The 22323-nt window shown below is 41.1% G+C and overlaps 4 protein-coding genes across 4 annotated transcripts in view; all 4 read right to left on the minus strand.

The window, feature by feature from the left end:
* Positions 1 to 402: 402 nt before the first annotated feature.
* On the minus strand, positions 403 to 6734 carry LOC307235899 (protocadherin beta-15-like; the record flags this gene model as incomplete). Its single annotated transcript, XM_080008158.1, has 2 exons — positions 403 to 582; positions 4383 to 6734. 2 exons carry the CDS (start codon positions 6732 to 6734, stop codon positions 403 to 405), a joined length of 2532 nt encoding a protein of 843 aa, XP_079864284.1.
* A 1425-nt stretch (positions 6735 to 8159) lies between these two features.
* LOC307235900 (protocadherin beta-18-like) lies at positions 8160 to 10529 on the minus strand (the record flags this gene model as incomplete). Its single annotated transcript, XM_080008159.1, has 2 exons — positions 8160 to 9161; positions 9804 to 10529. The coding sequence occupies 2 exons, from the start codon at positions 10527 to 10529 to the stop codon at positions 8160 to 8162; spliced, it is 1728 nt and encodes a 575-aa protein (XP_079864285.1).
* A 662-nt stretch (positions 10530 to 11191) lies between these two features.
* LOC307235901 (uncharacterized protein) lies at positions 11192 to 21587 on the minus strand (the record flags this gene model as incomplete). The annotated part of the gene is made up of 4 exons (XM_080008160.1): positions 11192 to 11224; positions 11365 to 11526; positions 15099 to 17504; positions 19230 to 21587. 4 exons carry the CDS (start codon positions 21585 to 21587, stop codon positions 11192 to 11194), a joined length of 4959 nt encoding a protein of 1652 aa, XP_079864286.1.
* Positions 21588 to 21998: 411 nt separating this feature from the next.
* The window catches only part of LOC307235902 (uncharacterized protein), a gene marked incomplete at both ends in the record, with an annotated part of 34674 nt that continues 34349 nt past the window's right edge, over positions 21999 to 22323 (minus strand). Inside the window, 2 exon segments of the mRNA XM_080008161.1 lie at positions 21999 to 22007; positions 22243 to 22275. Of these exon segments, the coding sequence (XP_079864287.1) occupies positions 21999 to 22007; positions 22243 to 22275 (42 nt within the window).

A 22323-nucleotide genomic window follows, 5' to 3' on the forward strand; every position in this document is an offset into this window, starting at 1 on the left:
ATTTGAGTTTTGTGCAACAATAGTAGTTCCACGTACATTCAAATACAGTCTGTCTCTGGCAGGACTGTTTAAAAAAAGATGAAACTTGAGCTTGTGTTTCCCCCCGGACAACTGTTGTGAAGTTTTTACATTATGACATGTTCCAATCAACAGTTCAGAAACCAGACAAAGGAACACGATGAAACCAATCTGTACTGCAATACAAAATCGTACAAAATGCAATCAGGAAATCCATCATAGAATGAAATGTCTACAAAGGAAACAGATTCAATGCAGCCAAACACATATAAACCGAGCCACAACAGCTATATGACTATCGGCAAAACTTTTGAAATATTGAAACTTTAGTAATTGTATTTCATCTAAAATCAGCATGTGGTGTTTTGGAGTTAAAAAGAATGTTCAGAACGTTTGTCTTACCTCTCCAGATGCAAGTCTCCTATCAGGGTGCACAAGAGTATTCCCATTGCTTCCTGGAACTATAGTAGAGCCAATGCTCATCCTTGGTCCAACTAACATGTACCGCTTGTCTCCAGATCTGTACTGGATGCTGTGACACAGAGTCCCATCGTAATTTGGATCTTGTAAATGCTTTGAGGAATAGTCTGTGGTTTTGGAGCACTGCATTGCAATCAACACAATGATGCTTATGATAAAAAGTGCTGAAACAGATGCCAAAGTTATCATTAAATAAAATGTCAGGCCAGTGTCCTCAATATCATGTGCTGCACTCTTCACATCAGAAGCGGCAAACGCCTCTTTGGGCTCCACAACCTTGACAATCACAGTAGCTGTTGCTGAGAGTGACACGTTCCCATTGTCTTTAACCAGAATGACCAGTTTATGTTCAGCCTCGTCTGTCTCTGTGAATGAGCGAAGCGTTCTTATCTGTCCAGTATAGCGGTCCAGACCAAACAAAGTGTGGTCTTTTATTTCTTGCAAAGAAAATAGCAACCAGCCGTTGTATCCAATATCGGGGTCATAGGCTCTGACTTTAGTCACCAAATGTCCTGCAGCCACATTTCGAGGAATCTCCTCCACACCTTCAGCAGAACCATTAGTGTTGACTGGATACAAGATAACTGGAGTGTTGTCGTTCTGGTCCAGAATGAACACGTTCACTGTGACGTTGCTGCTTAAAGATGGAGTTCCAGAGTCGGTTGCCAAAATGTGAAATTTAAAAGATTTCAAAGTTTCAAAGTCAAAGCTTCTTAAGGCAACTACGTCACCATTTTCAGAATTAATGTTTAAAAATGATATTAAATTGTTTTCTCCACCTCTAAAAATATGGTAGGAGATAAGTGCATTATTACCGTCATCTTGATCAGATGCCTGCACTGTAAACATTGAGACTCCAGGAGAATTATTCTCAGTAACATAGAAAGTGTAGGGGTTCCTTGAAAAGTTTGGCCTGTTATCATTCACATCTGATACATCAATGTGCATCGTCTTTTCAGATGACAAAGTTGGGTCACCTGCATCTTTTGCAATTATTATAACATCATATTGCGATTGTTTTTCTCGATCCAAAAACCCTTTAGTTACTACAGAGTACATGTTATTTTTTGAGGATGGATTGAGAGTGAATGGAACATCTTGCTTTATAAAACACATAACTTTTCCGTTGATACCAGAGTCTAAATCTTTTACCGTAATTAATGCCACAGTTGTTCCTGGTTTGGAATCTTCAGGCAGAGCTCGAGAAAAAGACGTCACTTCGATCTCCGGAGCATTGTCATTGACGTCAATTATATTAATAATGACGCTTTTGTCTGTTGTGAATGTACCTGCACCCTTGTCTGACGCCTGGATATCAATTTCATATTGGCTTCTCTCTTCAAAATCTAAGGTTCCTAAAACAATTATTTCCCCTGTTATTGGGTTTAATTCAAAATGTGAACGTACATTACCTTCCACGTCATTACCAAATGAGTACACAACCTGACTATTTGAACCTTCATCCGGATCGGTTGCATTTACTTGCATTACAGTTGTACCTATAGCAGAATTTTCATTAACTTCAACAGAGTACGAGTCCTTGGTGAAGACTGGAGGATTATCATTAACATCTAATACAACTATATTTATTCTCATTTCACCGGATCTTGGCGGTTTACCTCCATCAATAGCGGTTAATAATATGTTATGAGTTTTGTCCGTTTCTCTGTCCAGTGGTTTTTGGAGAATCAAAAAGGGAGTTTTTCGGTCTTGACCACGGTCCTTTACCTCCAAACGAAAATGTTCATTATTACTTAATTTGTACTGCTGAACAGACAGTATGCCGCTGTCTGCATCGCGTGCAGCTTGCAACTGAAATCGCATTCCTGGTGATGCGGATTCAGAAATTTCTAATATTTTCTCATTTTCCGGAAAACTGGGAGAGTGATCGTTCACATCCAGTATTTCTACCGCGACATAATGGACCTCTAGTGGATTCTCCAAAACCGTCTTTAAGTCGATCAAGCAAACCTTGCTTCGCTCGCAGACCTCCTCTCTGTCAATCTTTCGCGTCACATACAATACACCATCATCCTGGTTCAGATGGAAAGGGGGTTCTGTCGAGCCATACACGATGCGACATCCTCTCTCTTTCAGCGTGTTCTTATCTAATCCCAAATCCTTGGCAACGTTTCCAACAACCGTTCCTTCTTCTACTTCTTCAGAGATGGAATATCTCATGTCACCTGAAGCCCAGCTCCTCAGCGCAACCAAAGCAAAAATACAGGCAAAACGTCGCCATCGCTCTCTCCATGCCTGTTGTCCTCTTTGTTCCATTGTGGGATGATTCCAAAAATAAAATCCTCTACAACAAATATTCTTCAGCCATGAACGATTTCCTGGTCATTATCCTTGAGAAAATTACAATCGTGTCCAACGGAGCTAGAGCGATAACACGGAGCTCAGGTTTCACGTCGTTACTCCAACAAGGTTTGGATATTTAGAAACACCAGGCACAACAAGAGACGAGCCTTTCCGCTGTGGCGCATCGTTCAGAAGCATGGATTGCTTTTATACTGACACCGTGTGATTAGAAATAGCATTACAGGACTGTGTTTTTCTCAGGCAAGAATAAGTCAAACAAAGAAGTATATTTTAATTATAGGTGGAGTACGCGTTCATGTAACGAAAATGAATTTACAACCCATTGTTAAACCGATTCAGAACCACGGACAGCGACGATGATTTCGCCAGGAGTTTTTGATATTTGACGAAACCTCTAAAGTGACATTGTGCAATTTATTTGATTTTATTTATAGAGATTTATTTTTTAAGTGTTTCTGCTCCGCTCAAGACTTCATATGTCGTGTGATCCGTGGTTTTTAACGGTGTAACATCCATCGATACGAATCGCAAATCAGTTTTAACGTTAAACATGCACCTACATCGATAGGACCTCTGGATGATGTACCGTGAAGAGTCGATGGCCCGATTCTAAAGTTAGGGATCCTCTCCCTCTACCCCCCCCTCTCTCTCGCTCTCTCTCTCTCTATCGCTCTCTCGCTCCACTCCCCCCCTTCTCTCTCTCTCTCTCTCTCTTTCTCTCGCTCTCTCGGCGCACACACCCGCACCAGATCGCGCGCGCACATTGCCTCTCGCGAGACTTGTGAATCGCCGGCCGAAAATATATTTTGACTCACAATTAACAATACCTCAACGCATCCAGGGCCTTTGCAATATTAGATTATGTATCACTTTATGATAATCCCAATATAAAACATATAATTATATATAAATGCCAGAGGGAAGCAATGCCCCTTTTATAGTATTGGTTTGTTTTCATGTATGATGGAAAATGAATATCTAGTGTAAAGAACTGTATACGATTGCATCGAATCACATCGCATCGAATCGTTCTGTACAAAATATATTGTCCCGTAGCCCATGTACGAATAAAGTTGTCTTCCGTATAAAAATCCTACCTGCTACATCTGCATGACATGAAAGATAATAAGAAATTACATTTATTTAAGTTTTGTGCAACAGTAGTAGTTCCACTTCCATTCTGTTACAGTCTGCCTCTGTTGGTACTGTTAAAAGAAGATGCAACTTGAACATTAATTTTCTGGGACAACTGTTGTGAGGTTTTTACATTATGACATGTTACAATTAACAGCTCGCAAAACAGACAGGGGGAAGCGCGTGAAAAAAACATGTGCCGAAACAAAAAATATTGGAAAATGCAACCAGGACAACCATCACAAAATGTAATGGCTGCAAATGAAAAACATTCAATGCATCCACACACATGTTAACCCAGCCACAACAACTATATGACTATCTGCAAAACATTTGAAATATTGTAATTTTAGGAATTGGATTTGATCTAAAATCAGCATGTGGTGTTTAGGAGTTAGAAAGAACGTTCAGAACATCTCTCTTACCTCTCCAGATGCAAGTCTCCTATCAGGGTGCGCAAGAGTATTCCCATTGCTTCCTGGAACTATAGTAGAGCCAATGCTCATTCTGGGTCCAACTAACATGTATCGCTTGTCTCCAGATCTGTACTGGATGCTGTGACACAGAGTCCCATCGTAATTTGGATCTTGTAAATGCTTTGAGGAATAGTCTGTGGTTTTGGAGCACTGCATTGCAATCAACACAATGATGCTTATGATAAAAAGTGCTGAAACAGATGCCAAAGTTATCATTAAATAAAATGTCAGGCCACTGTCCTCAATGTCATTTGTTGCACTCTTCACATCAGAAGCTGCAAACGCCTCTTTGGGCTCCACAACCTTGACAATCACAGTAGCTGTTGCTGAGAGTGACACGTTCCCATTGTCTTTAACCAGTATGACCAGTTTTTGTTCAGCCTCGTCTGTCTCTGTGAATGAGCGAAGTGTTCTTATCTGTCCAGTATAGCGGTCCAGACTAAACAGACTGTGGTCCTTAACTTCTTGCAAAGAAAATAGCAACCAGCCATTATATCCAATGTCAGGGTCATAAGCTCTGACTTTAGTCACCAAATGTCCTGCAGCCACATTTCGAGGAATCTCCTCCACACCTTCAGCAGAACCATTAGTGTTGACAGGATACAAGATAACTGGAGTGTTGTCGTTCTGGTCCAGAATGAACACGTTCACTGTGACGTTGCTGCTTAAAGATGGAGTTCCAGAGTCTGTTGCCAAAACGTGGAATTTAAAAGTTTTCAAAGATTCGAAGTCAAAACGTTTCAATGCCACTACATCTCCATTTTCAGAATTGATGTTTAAAAATGATATTAAATTGTTATCTCCACCTCTAAAAATATGGTAGGAGATAAGTGCATTATTACCCTCGTCTTGATCAGATGCCTGCACTGTAAACATTGAGACTCCAGGAGAATTATTCTCAGTAACATAGAAAGTGTAGGGGCTCCTTGAAAACTGTGGCCTGTTATCATTCACATCTGATACATCAATGTGCATTGTCTTTTCAGATGACAAAGAGGGGTCACCTGCGTCTTTAGCAATTATTGTAACATCATATTGAGATTGTTCTTCTCGATCCAAATGTGTTTTGGTTACAACAGAGTACATGTTATTCTGTACAGATGGGCTCAGTGTAAAATGGTCATCTTTATTTATAAAACACATAACGTTACCATTGAGACCAGAGTCTGAATCTTTTACTGTAATTAATGCCACTGTTGTTCCTGGTTTGGAATTTTCAGGCAGAGCTCGAGAAAAAGACGTCACTTCAATCTCAGGAGCATTGTCATTCATGTCAATTATAGTAATAATGACGCTTTTGTCTGCTGTGATTGGAGCTGCACCCTTGTCTGATGCCTGGATATCAATTTCATATTGGCTTTTCTCTTCATAGTCCAATAATCCTGAAACAATTATTTCTCCTGTTATGGGATTCAATTTAAAATGTGAATGTATTTCTCCTTCCACGTCATTATCAAATGAGTACACAACCTCGCTATTTAAACCTTCGTCTAGGTCTGTTGCATTTACTTGCATTACAGTTGTACCTATAGGAGAATTTTCATTGACTTGAACAGAGTATGAGTCTTTTATGAAAACTGGAGGGTTATCATTAACATCTAATACATCTATATTTATTCTCATTTCACCGGATCTTGGCGGTTTACCTCCATCAATAGCGGTTAATAATAGATTATGAGTTTTGATAGATTCTCTGTCCAGTGGCTTTTGGAGAATTAAAACGGGGGTTTTACGGTCTTGGCCACGGTCCTTTATCTCCAAACGAAAATGTTCGTTATCACTTAATTTATACTGCTGAACAGACAGTATGCCGCTATCTGCGTCACTCGCAGCTTTTATCTGAAACCGCGTTCCCGTCAACGCCGATTCAAAAATTTCCAACAATTTCTCATTTTCCGGAAAACTGGGAGAGTGATCGTTCACATCCAGTATTTCTACCGCGACATAATGGACCTCTAGTGGATTCTCCAAAACCGTCTTTATGTCGATCAAGCAAACCTTGCTTCGCTCGCAGACCTCCTCTCTGTCAATCTTCCGCTTCACATACAATACACCATCCTCCTGGTTCAGATGGAAAGGGGGTTCTGTCGAGCCATACACGATGCGACATCCTCTGTCTTTCAGCGTGTTCTGATCTAATCCCAAATCCTTGGCAACGTTTCCTACAACCGTTCCTTCTTCTACTTCTTCTGAGATGGAATATTTTATCTGAGCAAAGCAGCTCCTCAGCGCAACCAAAGCAAAAACACAGACAACACGTCGCCATCGCTCTCTCCATGCCTGTTGTCCTCTTTGTTCCATTGTGGGACGATTCCCAAAATAAAATCCGCTACAACTAATATTCTTCAGCCATGAAATATTTCCTGCTCATTATCCTTGGGAAATTCACAGTCGTATCCAACGGAGCTCGGGAGACAACACGGAGCTCAGGTTTCACGTCGTTACTCCAACAAGGTTTGGAGATTTAGAAACACCAGGCACAACAAGAGACGAGCCTTTCAGCTGTGGCGCATCGTTCAGAAGCATGGATTGCTTTTATACTGACACCATGTGATTAGAAATAGCATTACAGGACTGTGTTTTACTAAAAAGTACCATTAAAAATATCGTTTGCTGTGGTCTACTCGTTAAATATAAGCCTAGTACTTGTAGCTACGGTCCTAATAATCAATACATCATAATCGATTCACAGGAAAACCTCCTTTCGTCTGTTATATAAACGAAAGAAAGTCGTTGTCAAAACGATCCAACACAACGGACGGATCGTGTAGTCAGTGGCATATGTGACTATTTCAGTGCGGATTGCTATTTTACGGAGCTTCCAAAGTGACGTAGTGCTTTTTTTCAAAATTGTTGTTGGTTCGCCCGAGAATTGATATTTGGCGTGACCCGCGATTTATTCACACTGCACTAGAGAGGTATAAACGCAATTTTTCGAACTGAAACAATCCAAAACGAAAATTCAACACTTAATTATATATACAACCAATCTTTAAGCAGAAAAGAACATTAAATATTAAACAGAATGACAAACATATAGAACTATAGTGTTTATAATGGCAGGTAGATATACAGGTATTTTCCAAGCATAGTGATTCAATTTCCATCCATTACATTATTTAGAAAGTATTCTCTGATTGTAAAATATTGACATTACTATTTTTTTTATATCTTGCGTTATATTCAGAATATAAAATTTAATAAAATATTGAATGCATTTTTTTTAAACTTTGGAAGGCTTCCATTACATAATGGCTTCACTTAATTCATCTACAAAATACACAACATGTCAGTATTTAGTAAACTGTGCCTGTGTGGTTAGAAAAACATAGCAACGGTTTCTCATCGGTAGGTAAGTGCAATCTGGCTATTGCTGCCCCAAACAATCTTCACTTGTTTGAACAAATCCAACGTGTTGCTGGATCACTCAAACCAGGCAACCAAGAATCATGAAACCAATTTCCAGTTAAACACAAAATCTTGAATCAAAAATACAACTCAAACAGACGTCCCAGATTAAAGTAAGTAGGTGAAAGTCTTCAAAGGAAATACATTCAATGCATTCACATCAACATCCAAATCCAGCCACATTAAATTTACTATGACTATTACAATGCAAAACTGAAAAAATAACAATAGCAGAATCATCTTCACATTGTAAAGGAATCAGCAAAATTATATTGAACATTAAATGAGCATGAAGGGTTTTGAAGTTTCAAAAGAAGTTCAGAATGTTTCTCTTACCTCTCCAGATGCTAGTCTCCTATCAGGGTGCATAAGAGTATTCCCATTGCTTCCTGGAACTATAGTAGAGCCAATGCTCATTCTGGGTCCAACTAACATGTAGCGCTTGTCTCCAGATCTGTACTGGATGCTGTGACACAGAGTCCCATCGTAATTTGGATCTTGTAAATGCTTTGAGGAATAGTCTGTGGTTTTGGAGCACTGCATTGCAATCAGACCAATGATGCTTATGATGAAAAGTGCTGAAACAGATGCCAAAGTTATCATTAAATAAAATGTCAGGCCATTGTCCTCAATGTCATTTGTTGCACTCTTCACATCAGAAGCTGCAAACGCCTCTTTGGGCTCCACAACCTTGACAATCACAGTAGCTGTTGCTGAGAGCGACACGTTCCCATTGTCTTTAACCAGTATGACCAGTTTATGTTCAGTCTCGTCTGTCTCTGTGAATGAGCGAAGTGTTCTTATCTGTCCAGTATAGCGGTCCAGACCAAACAGATTGTGGTCCTTAACTTCTTGCAAATAATATAATAACCAACCGTTATATCCAACGTCGGGGTCATAAGCTCTGACTTTAGTCACCAAATGTCCTGCAGCCACATTTCGAGGAATCTCCTCCACACCTTCAGCAGAACCATTAGTGTTGACAGGATACAAGATAACTGGAGTGTTGTCGTTCTGGTCCAGAATGAACACGTTCACTGTGACGTTGCTGCTTAAAGATGGAGTTCCAGAGTCTGTTGCCAAAACGTGGAATTTAAAAGTTTTCAAAGTTTCAAAGTCAAAACTTTTTAAGGCCACTACGTCACCATTTTCAGAATTGATGTTTAAAAACGATATTAAATTGTTTTCTCCACCTCTAAAAATATGGTAGGAGATAAGTGCATTATTACCCTCGTCTTGATCAGATGCCTGCACTGTAAACATTGAGACCCCAGGAGAATTATTCTCAGAAACATAGAAAGTGTAGGGGCTCCTTGAAAACTGTGGCCTGTTATCATTCACATCTGATACATGAATGTGCATTGTCTTTTCAGATGACAAAGAGGGGTCACCTGCATCTTTAGCAATTATTGTAACATCATACTGAGATTGTTTTTCTCTGTCCAAATGTATTTTGGTTACTACAGAGTACATGTTACTCTGTACAGATGGGCTCAGTATAAAATGGTCATCTGGCTTTATAAAACACAAAACTTTACCATTGAGACCAGAGTCTGAATCTTTTACTGTAATTAATGCCACTGTTGTTCTTGGTTTGGAATCTTCTGGGAGAGCTCGAGAAAAAGACGTCACTTCGATCTCCGGTGCATTGTCATTGACGTCAATTACATTGATAATGACACTTTTTTCGGTTGTGAATGTACCTGCGCCCTTGTCTGATGCCTGGATATCAATTTCATATTGGCTTCTTTCTTCAAAATCTAAGGTTCCTAAAACAATTATTTCTCCTGTTATTGGATTCAGTTGAAAGTGTGAACGGACCTTTCCGTCTGCATCATTATTAAATGAGTACACAACCTCACCATTTAAACCTTCGTCTGGGTCTGTTGCATTTACTTGTATAATAGTTGTGCCTATAGGAGCATTTTCATTTACCTCGACAGAATATGAGTCCTTAGTGAAGACTGGAGGATTATCATTAACATCTAATACATCTATATTTATTCTCATTTCACCAGATCTTGGAGGTTTACCTCCATCATTAGCTGTTAATAATAGATTATGAGTTTTGACAGATTCTCTGTCCAGGGGCTTTTGGAGAATTAAAATAGGAGTTTTACCGTATTCTCCACGATCTTTAACCTCCAAACGAAAATATTCATTATTACTTAATTTATACTGCTGAACAGACAGTATGCCGCTGTCTGCATCGCGTGCAGCTTGTAACTGAAATCGTGTTCCTATCAACGCAGATTCAAAAATTTCTAACAATTTCTCATTTTCTGGAAAACCGGGAGAGTGATCATTCACATCCAGTATTTCTACCGCGACATAATGGACCTCTAGTGGATTCTCCAAAACCGTCTTTAAATCGATCAAGCAAACCTTGCTTCGCTCGCAGACCTCCTCTCTGTCAATCTTTCGCTTCACATACAATACACCATCCTCCTGGTTCAGATGGAAAGGGGGTTCTGTCGAGCCATACACGATGCGACATCCTCTCTCTTTCAGCGTGTTCTTATCTAATCCCAAATCCTTGGCAACGTGTCCAACAACTGTTCCTTCTTCTACTTCTTCAGAGATGGAATATTTTATCTGAGCAAAGCAGCTCCTCAGCGCAACCAAAGCAAAAATACAGAAAACACGTCGCCATCGCTCTCTCCATGCCTGTTGTCCTCTTTGTTCCATCGTGGTAAAATATCAAGAATAATAACCCGTGTGACTAATGTTGTACAATAGCGGAATATCCTCCCATCATTATCCTCATCCAAATTGTCGTAGTATCCACCAAAGCGATATAGATTTTACAGAGCTTAGATATTGCGTGTTCGCCGTTGCAGCACGCTCTGCTCGCCTGAAAAAAAGCAAGACCAACAGCGGGGTTGGCCTTGTTGCTCTGAACGGAATTGGACGGAGAACCTGCTTCTATGCTGACACCGTGTGATTCTCAATGAAATTGCACGATATGCTCTACGGTGATAACAAATTGCATAAAAAGCACCTTAGGTGTAATTGGGAGGCACAAACTAACGTTGACAATAATGATATTTCTTGGGAAATACAAGGAGTGAGTTGGTATGAGTAAAGAAAGTGAAGAAAATGCCCTCATCCCTATCGGCGCGTTATGCGGGTGCGTCGTGTTGGTGGCTGAAATCAAATAAAATGCAGCGAGTGACCAATCAAAAATGTTCAGCGCTGCAAGCCCCACCCCCAAGGTTCCTGTAATTTTTCAAAGTACTACCCCACCCCCGAGCGGGGACTTTTTGGCCCCAGAAAAAATGTCACAGGAACATAATTAAGACCATGGACCCAGCGGTGAAAACGCACTGAGTTCCTCCAAAGGTTCCTCGTTATTGGGGAAGGTTCCTGCAGTGGAAACGCGGCTTACATCAGACAGAACAGGAGGGTTCACATGTGGAAATAGAAAATAAAACTTTGCAACCAGAGGAAATATAATTTAGTATAATATATATAACTAAGGAATATTATCAGTCAACAAGATTAACTTAATTGTTTTCCTTACCTCTCCAGATGTAAGTCTCCTATCAGGGTGCACAAGAGTATTCCCATTGCTTCCTGGAACTATAGTAGAGCCAATGCTCATTCTGGGTCCAACTAACATGTACCGCTTGTCTCCAGATCTGTACTGGATGCTGTGACACAGAGTCCCGTCATAATTTGGATCTTGCAAATGCTTTGAGGAATAGTCTGTGGCTTTGGAGCATTGCATTGCAATCAACACAATGAGGCTTATGATAAAAAGTGCTGAAACAGATGCCAAAGTTATCATTAAATAAAATGTCACGCCACCGTCCTCAATGTCATGTGCTGCACTCTTTACATCAGCAGCTGCAAACGCCTCTTTAGGTTCCACAACCTTGACAATCACAGTAGCTGTTGCTGAGAGCGACACGTTCCCGTTGTCTTTAACCAGTATGACCAGTTTATGTTCAGCCTCGTCTGTCTCTGTGAAGGAGCGAAGTGTTCTTATCTGTCCAGTATAGCGGTCCAGACCAAACAGACTGTGGTCCTTAACTTCTTGTAGAGAATATAATAACCAGCCATTATATCCAATATCAGCATCATAAGCTTTGACTTTCGTCACCAAATGTCCTGCAGCCACATTGCGAGGAATCTCCTCCACACCTTCAGCAGAACCATTACTGTTCACTGGATACAAGATAACTGGAGTGTTGTCGTTCTGGTCCAGAATGAACACGTTCACTGTGACGTTGCTGCTTAAAGATGGAGTTCCAGAGTCTGTGGCAACGACATGGAAATTAAATGTTTTTAACGTCTCGAAATTGAAACTGGCAAGCGCCAAAATGTCGCCCCTTTCAGCGTCGATGTTTAAAAACGTGGCCATTTTATTTTTTTCTCCCCCGTGTCTCCAAATGTGGTATGAAACGAGCGCATTGTCTCCCGAATCGCGATCAAAGGCCTTGACCGAGAAAACCGAGGCCCCGGCATCGTTGTTTTCCGTGACATAAAAAGTGTACGAGCTCAGCGCAAACTCGGGGCTGTTGTCGTTTACGTCCGAGACGACGACGTGTATCGATCTCACACAAGACAAGGGAGGTACGCCGGCATCTTGCGCTCCGATGAAAATCTCATAACCTGCCCTCAGTTCTCTGTCCAGCTTCGACTTGGTGACGACAGCGTACATGCTGTCTTGCAGCGTCGGGGACAAAGAGAAGGGAACGCCCTCCTTTACAGAGCACACAACCTTCCCATTAAGACCCGAGTCCAGATCGGTGACACTGATCAGAGCCACCGTGGTTCCAACTCTGCAGTCCTCGGGTACGGACTTTGAAAATGACGTCACTTCAATTTCAGGAAGATTGTCGTTCAGGTCAATAATATTTATCATTACGGTTTTATAGGTTGACAGCGGTATGGTGCTTTTGTCTGAAGCTTGTATATCAATTTCATAAATATTATTTTCCTCAAAATCAATCATACCTGTGACTTTTATTTCTCCAGATGTCGGATCAATATTAAACAGTTGCCGCAACTTATGATCCACTCTATTACCAAATAAATAAACGATTTCGCCGTTTGCACCCACATCTGCATCTGTTGCATTTACACGAATAACCAATGTGCCGGGTGGGGCATTCTCATCTAACTTAGCCGTGTAGGTGTCTTTGGTGAAGGCAGGGGAGTTGTCATTTACATCAAGAACCTCAACCAGTATTTCCATTGTCCCAGACTTGACGGGCCGCCCGCCGTCAGTCGCTGTGAGTGAAAGTGTGTGTTGCCCGGCAGACTCCCTGTCTAGCTGCTTTTGCAGGACTAGAAATGGTATTTTGATGTCCCCTCCCCTCTCCTGCACTTCCAAACCGAAGTGATCGTTCAGGCTCAGTTTGTAGTGCTGAACAGAGAACTGGCCCACGTCGGGGTCGAGCGCAGGCTGCAGCTGAAAGCGCGCTCCCGGCGTCACGGACTCAAATATCTGCAGCCGCTCCTCCGTCTCTGGGAAGCTGGGGGAGTGGTCGTTCACGTCCAGCACCTCCACGGTCACATAGTGGATCTCTAGTGGATTTTCCAGCACGGTTTTCAGGTTGATCACGCACACGCTGCTCCGCTCGCACACCGCTTCCCTGTCCACCGTCCTGGCCACGTACAGCGCGCCATCGTCATTATCCACTCGGAAAAGGGGCTCCGTGGAGCCGGCCACGATGCGATAGCCCCGGTCTTTCAACGAGCTCTTATCCAGTCCCAAATCCTTGGCGATGTTCCCCACCGCGGTGCCGGCTTTCACCTCCTCGGAGATGGAGTATCTGAGCTGACCCGGAGCTCCGCTGCAGAACAGATCACAACACGCCGCGACGGCGATCCACCACCATCCCCGTGGTCCTCTTTGTCTCATTGCGTTGCGGTTACAAGTCGGACAATTCCAATTAATTACACGCGTTAAGACGAATGCACCATCCCATAGTCCATTATCAAGACGCGTGGCTTTCTCCAACTTAGAAATAAAAAAAAAGAATAAAATAAAGTGTGGCTTCCAGGTCCTTAACTGGGAAATTACGTTTTATAAACCGGATTACCAAACCAAACTGACCGAGGAAAAGAATGGGACTGACTGGGTGTACAAAAAGCTGTCGAAGCATAATTTGCTAATACAGCGACACCCTGTGTTCAGGAATGGCACCGCCCACCGGTGTTTTGATGAGATAAACATCTGGAAAAATATTTCACGACCACGAGAAATTATGAAAGCTACGTCCTAAATAGAAGTGAGAGTCGACAGAAGAAGTAGTGCAATCTTATTCGTCAATCTTCACAATTAATGTGGTGTGAAAAGCATTACTTACCCAACATACACATTTCCAACACCACACGCTTTTTAAAAATATATGGCAGAGCCAAATAAAAACACTTCACCGAAGTGCTCAGAATTACCATGGAAAAACATTTTGGATTAAAGCATCGTGCAGGATTTTTTTTTTCATCACGGCTATACTCCACAGACAGTCTGTGATTGCATTGGCACTGGAGTTAATTTGAAGAATAGATTCCAAAACAACAGGGACAATTCTGCAGTATTGCCTCTTTGCCTCCTCTATATATATATATATATATATATATATATATATATATATATATATATATATATATATATATATATATATATATATATATATATATATATATATATATATATATATATATATATATATATGAATAATATGTTTATTTATAAGTAATACAACACATTTATAAGTCACAAAGATATTGCATTTAAAATGCTTTCTGGACAAGTGAGATGTCCAACCAATTTCAATCGAGAAAATATTGTTATTTTATCTGGTGTATCTGAAAATACTGTTGTTGTCATTGTATATAAAAATCAGATAGCAAATGATTCTTCAATAAACTGGAAATAATGAATGGAGAATCTCCTGAGAAAGAGTATGTCGACATAGTGTTACCAAGCCTAATTATGTATACCTCTCACCCTGAAAAAATATCTGTGGGTTGGTTCTTTGGTCAATGTTATGTTAATGTTATGAAAATACAACAAGGTATTGTCTTGGGAGGTAAGGGGGTTTATTGATGTCATTTGGACGATCAAACCCTCTCAAATAGAAAACATACACTTTTATTTAGTTAACAATACACCCACTGATGCACAAAGTGGGTGTGTTGTGTTATTGTAAACTACCCACTCATATTTTTGTATTTTTCAACCACAATATACAGATACAAGCTAATTTAATACCTAATTATATAATTTTACTAAAGCCTTACCTCCTCAGATGTCTTCCTTCTGTCAGGGATCACAAGAGTATTTCCATGACTCCCTGGAACTATAGTAGAGCCAATGCTCATTCTGGGTCCAACTAACATGTAGCTCTTGTCTCCAGATCTGTACTGGATGCTGTGACACAGAGTCCCATCGTAATTTGGATCTTGTAAATACTTTGAGGAATAGTCTGTGGTTTTGGAGCACTGCATTGCAATCAACACAATGATGCTGATGAGGAAAAGAGCTGAAACTGAGCCCAGAGTTATCATCAGATAAAACGTCACATTGTTCTCTTCATCATCGTTGGCTGCACTCTTCACATCGGAAGCTGCAAACGCTTCTTTGGGCTCCACAACCTTGACAATCACAGTAGCTGTTGCCGAGAGCGACACGTTCCCATTGTCTTTAACCAGTATGACCAGTTTATGTTCAGCCTCGTCTGTCTCTGTGAATGAGCGAAGTGTTCTTATCTGTCCAGTATAGCGGTCCAGACCAAACAGACTGTGGTCCTTGACTTCCTGCAGTGTGAACAATAACCAGCCATTATATCCTATGTCAGAGTCATAAGCTCTCACTTTAGTCACCAAATGACCTGCGTTCACATTACGTGGAATCTCCTCCACACCTTCAGCAGATCCATTAGCATTGACCGGATACAAGATAACTGGAGCATTGTCGTTCTGATCCAGAATGAACACGTTCACTGTGACGTTGCTGCTTAGTGATGGAGTTCCAGAGTCTGTCGCAACAACTTGGAATTTGAACAATTTCAAGGTTTCAAAGTCAAAGCTCTTCAGTGCCAAAATATCACCATTTTCTGGGTTTATGTTCAGAAAGGGCGCAATCTTGCCCCTCTCACCCCAGTCTCTCATGATGTGATATGAAATGACAGCATTTCCCCCCTCGTCCTGATCAGAGGCTTTCACTGAGAACACTGAGGCACCTGCAGCATTGTTTTCAGTCACATAAAAAGTGTAAGGGCGAAGTGAAAACTGTGGGCTGTTATCATTCACATCTGATACAACAACACGTATTGTCTTTTCGGATGACAAGGATGGATCCCCTGTGTCTTTAGCAACTATTGTGACTTCGTAATCAGACCTTTGTTCTCTGTCCAACTTTGATTTGGTGACGACAGCATACATGTTGTCTTGCAATGCCTGAGATAAAACTAAAGGAGCATCCTCTTTTATTGTGCAAATAACTTTTCCATTAATTCCAAAGTCCAAATCGCTGACGCTTATTAGAGCCACTGTAGTTCCTATTCTTGAATCCTCTGGAATTGAGCTCGAAAATGATGTGACGTCTATTTCTGGAGAATTATCATTTACGTCAACAACAGTTATAATAACACTTTTATCAGTTATTAAAGGAACTGGGCCCTTATCCGATGCCTGTATATCAATCTCATAACTTCTGCCCTGCTCAAAATCTATAATACCTGCAACTCGAATTTCACCAGTAACTGGATCCACACTAAATAAATCTACTAATTTTACATCCACTTCTTTACCAAATGAATACACTACTTCGCCGTTTGCATCCTGGTCCATATCAGTTGCATTTACTTGGATCACTATGGTGCCAGGAGAAGCGTTTTCCATCAACGTGGCAGAATAACTTTCTTTAGTAAAAACAGGAGAGTTGTCATTTACATCAATAACATCGATAATTATTACAATAGTGCCAGACTTTGCTGGTTTCCCACCATCGATGGCTGTAAGTAGAAGTGTGTGTTTCCCGGCCGTTTCTCTGTCTAACTGCTTTTGTAGAACTAAAAACGGCACTTTGCGGTCCTCCCCCCTATCTTTGACCTCCACTCTGAAATGTTCATTGTGGCTGAGTTTATACTCCTGAACGGAGAACTGGCCGACGTCCGGGTCCCGCGCCGCTTGGAGCTGTAATCTCGCTCCCGGTAGCGCAGACTCGTAGATCTCCAGCATCTTCTGTTTTTCCGGGAAACTCGGGGAATGGTCGTTCACGTCCAGTATTTCCACCGTCACATAATGGATCTCGAGTGGGTTTTCCAGCACCGTTTTCAGGTTGATCAAACACGGGCTGCTCCGCTCGCACGCATCCTCCCTGTCAATCTTTCGGCGCACGTACAGAATACCGTCATTTTGATTTACCTGAAACAAAGGGTCAGTTGAGCCGGCTACAATGCGATATCCGCGGCCGTCCAGTGTGCTCTTATCCAGTCCCAGGTCCTTAGCTATATTCCCGACCACCGTCCCCTCGTCCACCTCTTCATACACAGAATATCGTATCTGTGCTGAAACGCCGCTCCCCAAAAGACTCAGAACCACCATGACGGCGACCCAGCACCGTCGCTCCCTCCACGCATCGCATCCCCTTTGTTCCATGGCTTTAAAGAAAAACGAGAATAATCCACCAGAAATGCAGCCGTGCTACCGTGAGACGCTGTGGGTCATTCCTGGACGTGTTACCAAAGGTGTATGCCCTCGCAATTAGACGCATTGCAATAAAAGGCGCATCGTGTTCGTCGACCGCAGGCTCACGAGAATGATGCCGATACCGTCTTTGCGTCGACCAAGGGGTTTATCCTGGTGACTGTGACGGAAATATTTCACGGCGCACAAGAGACTGTAAAATGTCCTGACACCAAGCGTCCATGCCCAGCATCACAGTTTGCTTCCGTCTGAAAAAACACTGTTCGTATAGGCATACTAATACTAATACTAATTAGTATTAGTATATTAGACTACTACTAATAATATATTATTATTCATATTATTCATATTATTCTTATTATTCTTATTATTCTTATTATTCTTATTATTCTTATTATTCTTATTATTAATAATAAATAATTATAATTATAATGTAGATGTAATTATAATATAATTTATTTTTATTATTATTATTATTATTATTATTATTATTATTATTATTATTATTAAATCCAGACTTCACTGCTTAAATCGGGCTTAATTACCATGGATAGCACAACTACGACATTTAAAACGCTGAAAAAATAGGAAGGGAAAAATTTAAAAATAAACTATAATTCAACTGTCCGTGTGTTTTTAAGATCTATTTCCCAACATACTTTACTAACAGAAAATCTACTGAACTCTTCAAATCCTTCTGTAAAGACGTAAAGACGTAATATAAGGAAAATTCGTTCACCCTTTTGAGTGTACAAGTTATCTTATAATTTTGGGAAAGAAATGCATTATGATGTTGATATTCATTGAGAGCGGATACAATCATTTTGGGGGATAGGGAGCTCCCATGATCCCGGCGAGCTGCCATAAACGCATATTATATACGTCAAATGTTAACGATAGAAGCGAGTTCCCACATTTCCTGGAAACCAAACTAGACGTGATTTTGTCGATTTTTATAACTGATTGAATGAAAAAATTCACATGATGAATATATTTTTTAAATCTATGATTTCGACTTCTAAGTAATGTATAATATCAGTGTAGTATGATATATCATATAATAGGATACAGTATATGTGTTCTATGCAACATACAACACATACAAGTATAACATACTCAATGCAAACGGGTTGACAGTCATACACAGATAGTCACATTGTATCACATTGTATCTTACAATACATTATATAGGTATTAAACCATTACGACGGTAGTAGTAGTGGTAGAATAAGAGAGAAAGGGGGACACCAGGGGGAGTAGTTTACTCATAAATTGAACCAGTATCATATCCTTTAGATTAAAAAAAGATCAATTTATCACAAAGTTATACCAGCTTCTTAAGTGTTCACTGAAAACAACACCATTTTCCCACTTTGAGAAGGACAATAGAAAGGGGCTTTGATTTTGTGAATTTGCAGTTGTGGATATTAAATTTGGCCAATATGAGTTTCACATTTATCGTCTGAATTTCTTTATCCAATCTGGTATGAAAATCGACAAAAATCAAATCTATATTTTTCATGTATAAAGAGATGTGTGTGGTCATGTGGTCTTGCCACAACATCTATCGCCGTCTATCTCGCAGGGAGCTCGCCGGGATCTATAAGGGTGCTCGCGCAGCCCCCTCCCTCTCTTAACTCTATTCATTTTTGCAAATGTTGACATTTTTGCAAGTTTGATACCAACTACCTTCAGCACAATTTAAATAATTTATTGTCTTACCTCTTGGGATGCAGGCCTTCTACCAGGGGCCACTAGAGTATTCCCATTGCTTCCTGGTACTATAGTAGAGCCAATACTCATCCTGGGTCCAACTAACATGTACCGCTTGTCTCCAGATCTGTACTGGATGCTGTGACACAGAGTCCCGTCGTAATTTGCATCTTGTAAATACTTGGAGGAAGGGTCGTCCCGAGGCTTGGAGCAATTCATGACTATCAAAACAATTATGCTCACGAGAAACAGAGCTGAAACTGAGCCCAAAGTTATGATTAAGTAAAACACCACATGGTTATCTTCCTCGTCCCTCGCTGCACTCTTCACATCAGAAGCTGCAAACGCCTCTTTGGGCTCCACAACCTTGACAATCACAGTAGCTGTTGCTGAGAGCGACACGTTCCCATTGTCTTTAACCAGTATGACCAGTTTATGTTCAGCCTCGTCTGTCTCTGTGAATGAACGAAGTGTTCTTATCCGTCCAGTATAGCGATCCAGACCAAACAGACTGTGATCTTTAACTTCCAGTGGTGAAAATAATAACCAGCCGTTATATCCAATATCAGCGTCATAAGCTCTGACTTTAGTCACCAAATGTCCCGGAGCCACATTGCGAGGAATCTCCTCCACACCTTCAGCAGAACCATTAGTGTTGACTGGATACAAGATAACTGGAGTGTTGTCGTTCTGGTCCAGAATGAACACGTTCACTGTCACGTTGCTGCTTAGTGATGGAATCCCAGAGTCAGAAGCAATCACTTGAAATGTGAAATGTTTCACGATTTCAAAGTCAAAACGTTTAAGGGCAATTATATCTCCGTGTTCGGGGTTTACGTTTAAATATGAAGCAAGCTTATTATTCTCATCTCTCAAGAGCCGATATGAAATTATTGCATTATCGCCTGTATCCTGATCAGACGCTCTTACTGAAAACACCACGAGTCCTGGGTTATTATTCTCAGGAAGATAAAACGTATAGGGGCTTGCTGAGAATTTTGGACTGTTGTCATTGACATCGGATACAATAATTCTGATCGTCTTCTCCGATAACAACGGTGGATCACCTGCATCCTTGGCCACTATTGTTATGTCATACTGTGTCTTTTTTTCCCTGTCTAATTGTACGTTGGTGACCACGGAGTAAATATTCTCCTGTGAAGTCGCCAGAAGCTTAAATGGGGTGTTGTTTTGCACGAAACACATGACTTTGCCATTAACGCCAGAGTCCGCGTCATGCACACTAATTAATGCCACAGTGGTTCCAATTCGAGCGTCCTCGGGAATTGAACTGGAAAACGATGTCAATTCGATTTCAGGGGTGTTGTCGTTTACATCAACTATTTTAATAACGACACTTTTGTCAGTCGTTAAAGGAACGGGTCCCTTGTCAAATGCTTGTATGTCAATCTCATAACGATCTTTCTCTTCGAAATCAATGACTCCTTTCACAATTATCGCACCTGTATTGACGTCTACATCGAAGATTTTGCGGATTTTTTCATTCACATTACTACCATACGCATACGCGACTGCTCCATTTAGACCTTCATCGAGGTCGGTGGCGTTGACTTGTAAAACTGTCGTGCCAACGGGGCAGTTTTCTTCCAACGTAACCGAGTAAGACTCTTTTGTGAAAACTGGCAAATTGTCATTTACATCTAAAACCTCAACAATAACGACAATTGTTCCAGACAGAGGAGGCTTTCCACCGTCAATGGCTGTGAGCGTCAACCTATGACTCCCCGTGGTTTCTCTATCTAGCAGTTTCTGCAAATGCAGAATAGGGATAATGCCGTCCTCTCCCCTATCTTTCACCTCCAAACGGAAGTGCTCGTTGGGACTGAGTTTATAGTGTTGAATCGAATGTATGCCGCTGTCCTGGTCACGGGCGGCTTGCAGTTGGAATCGAGCGCCCGGCAGCGCCGACTCAAATATCTCCAACCTCCTCTCTTTCTCTGGGAAGGTGGGGGAATGGTCGTTCACATCCGAAACCTCCACCGAGACGTAGTGGATTTCGAGCGGGTTCTCTAGGACGGTTTTTAAATTCAACACACAGGGGCTCGTCTGCCCACAGACCTCCTCTCGGTCTAACCTGCGGCTCACGTACAAAACGCCGTCGCCCTGGTCCACTCGGAAGAGCGGCTCGGTTGAGCCGGACACGATACGAAACGCCCTCCGTTTCAGCGCACCGAGGTCGAGCCCCAAATCCTTAGCAATATTTCCAACGATCGTTCCTTCTTTAATTTCTTCAGATATCGAATATCTTATCTGGGCTGAAGCCACGGTCCACAACGAAACAAGTGAAAGGATGGAACACACCCATCGCCATTCCCGACGCCGTGTCGGCCGTCCTCTTTGTTCCATGACTCCAGAATTAAAATAAAAAAGAAATAGCTTTGATAATAAAAAAAAATATTACGGATCTTGGAAATACAGATCATTCGCCAGAGTCTCAACTGGTGCATAAAACGTCCAGATATAAAAGTAAAACGCGTCCAGTAAAAACATTGTTAATGGCGTGTCCGTGTCCGAAACTAAGTGGACGATGGAGGCGGATTCTGAGCCAATGACTGCAGCCCATTTTTTAATATACTGACACCATGCGATCCCACGAAACACTGCGAAACCGTGCATAGGTATACAATAATGCAATTGTACAAACATTTGTATGCATATAGCAAAGGGGAATTTTGCATGAGACAATGCCAAAATGTAAAAAACACAAAAACCGCAGGTCGGGAAATTAGGCAATGCCAATGCTTATAGACGTGCTCTTCAAATATGCTTCAATCAAGCGAAAACACAATTATCGCAGCATTATTTTTCTTATTCGTAAAATACATTGTCCAGAAAATAATAAATAGAAGTCATGTACAAAACCGACCAAACGGAATGTCATGAAACTCTGTCGTGTTGGTGCAGCTTTAAAATTCTAAGTATTTGCTGGAATAACGCTAAAAAGGAAAGTTTAATTATTCTGGTATATCCTGGTAACAATGTTATTGGTATATCTTCTTACCTCTCCAGATGCAAGTCTCCTATCAGGGTGCACAAGAGTATTCCCATTGCTTCCTGGAACTATAGTTGAGCCAATACTCAG

Source organism: Zeus faber (genome assembly GCF_960531495.2).
Source record: "Zeus faber genome assembly, chromosome: 10".
Taxonomy (NCBI): domain Eukaryota; kingdom Metazoa; phylum Chordata; class Actinopteri; order Zeiformes; family Zeidae; genus Zeus; species Zeus faber.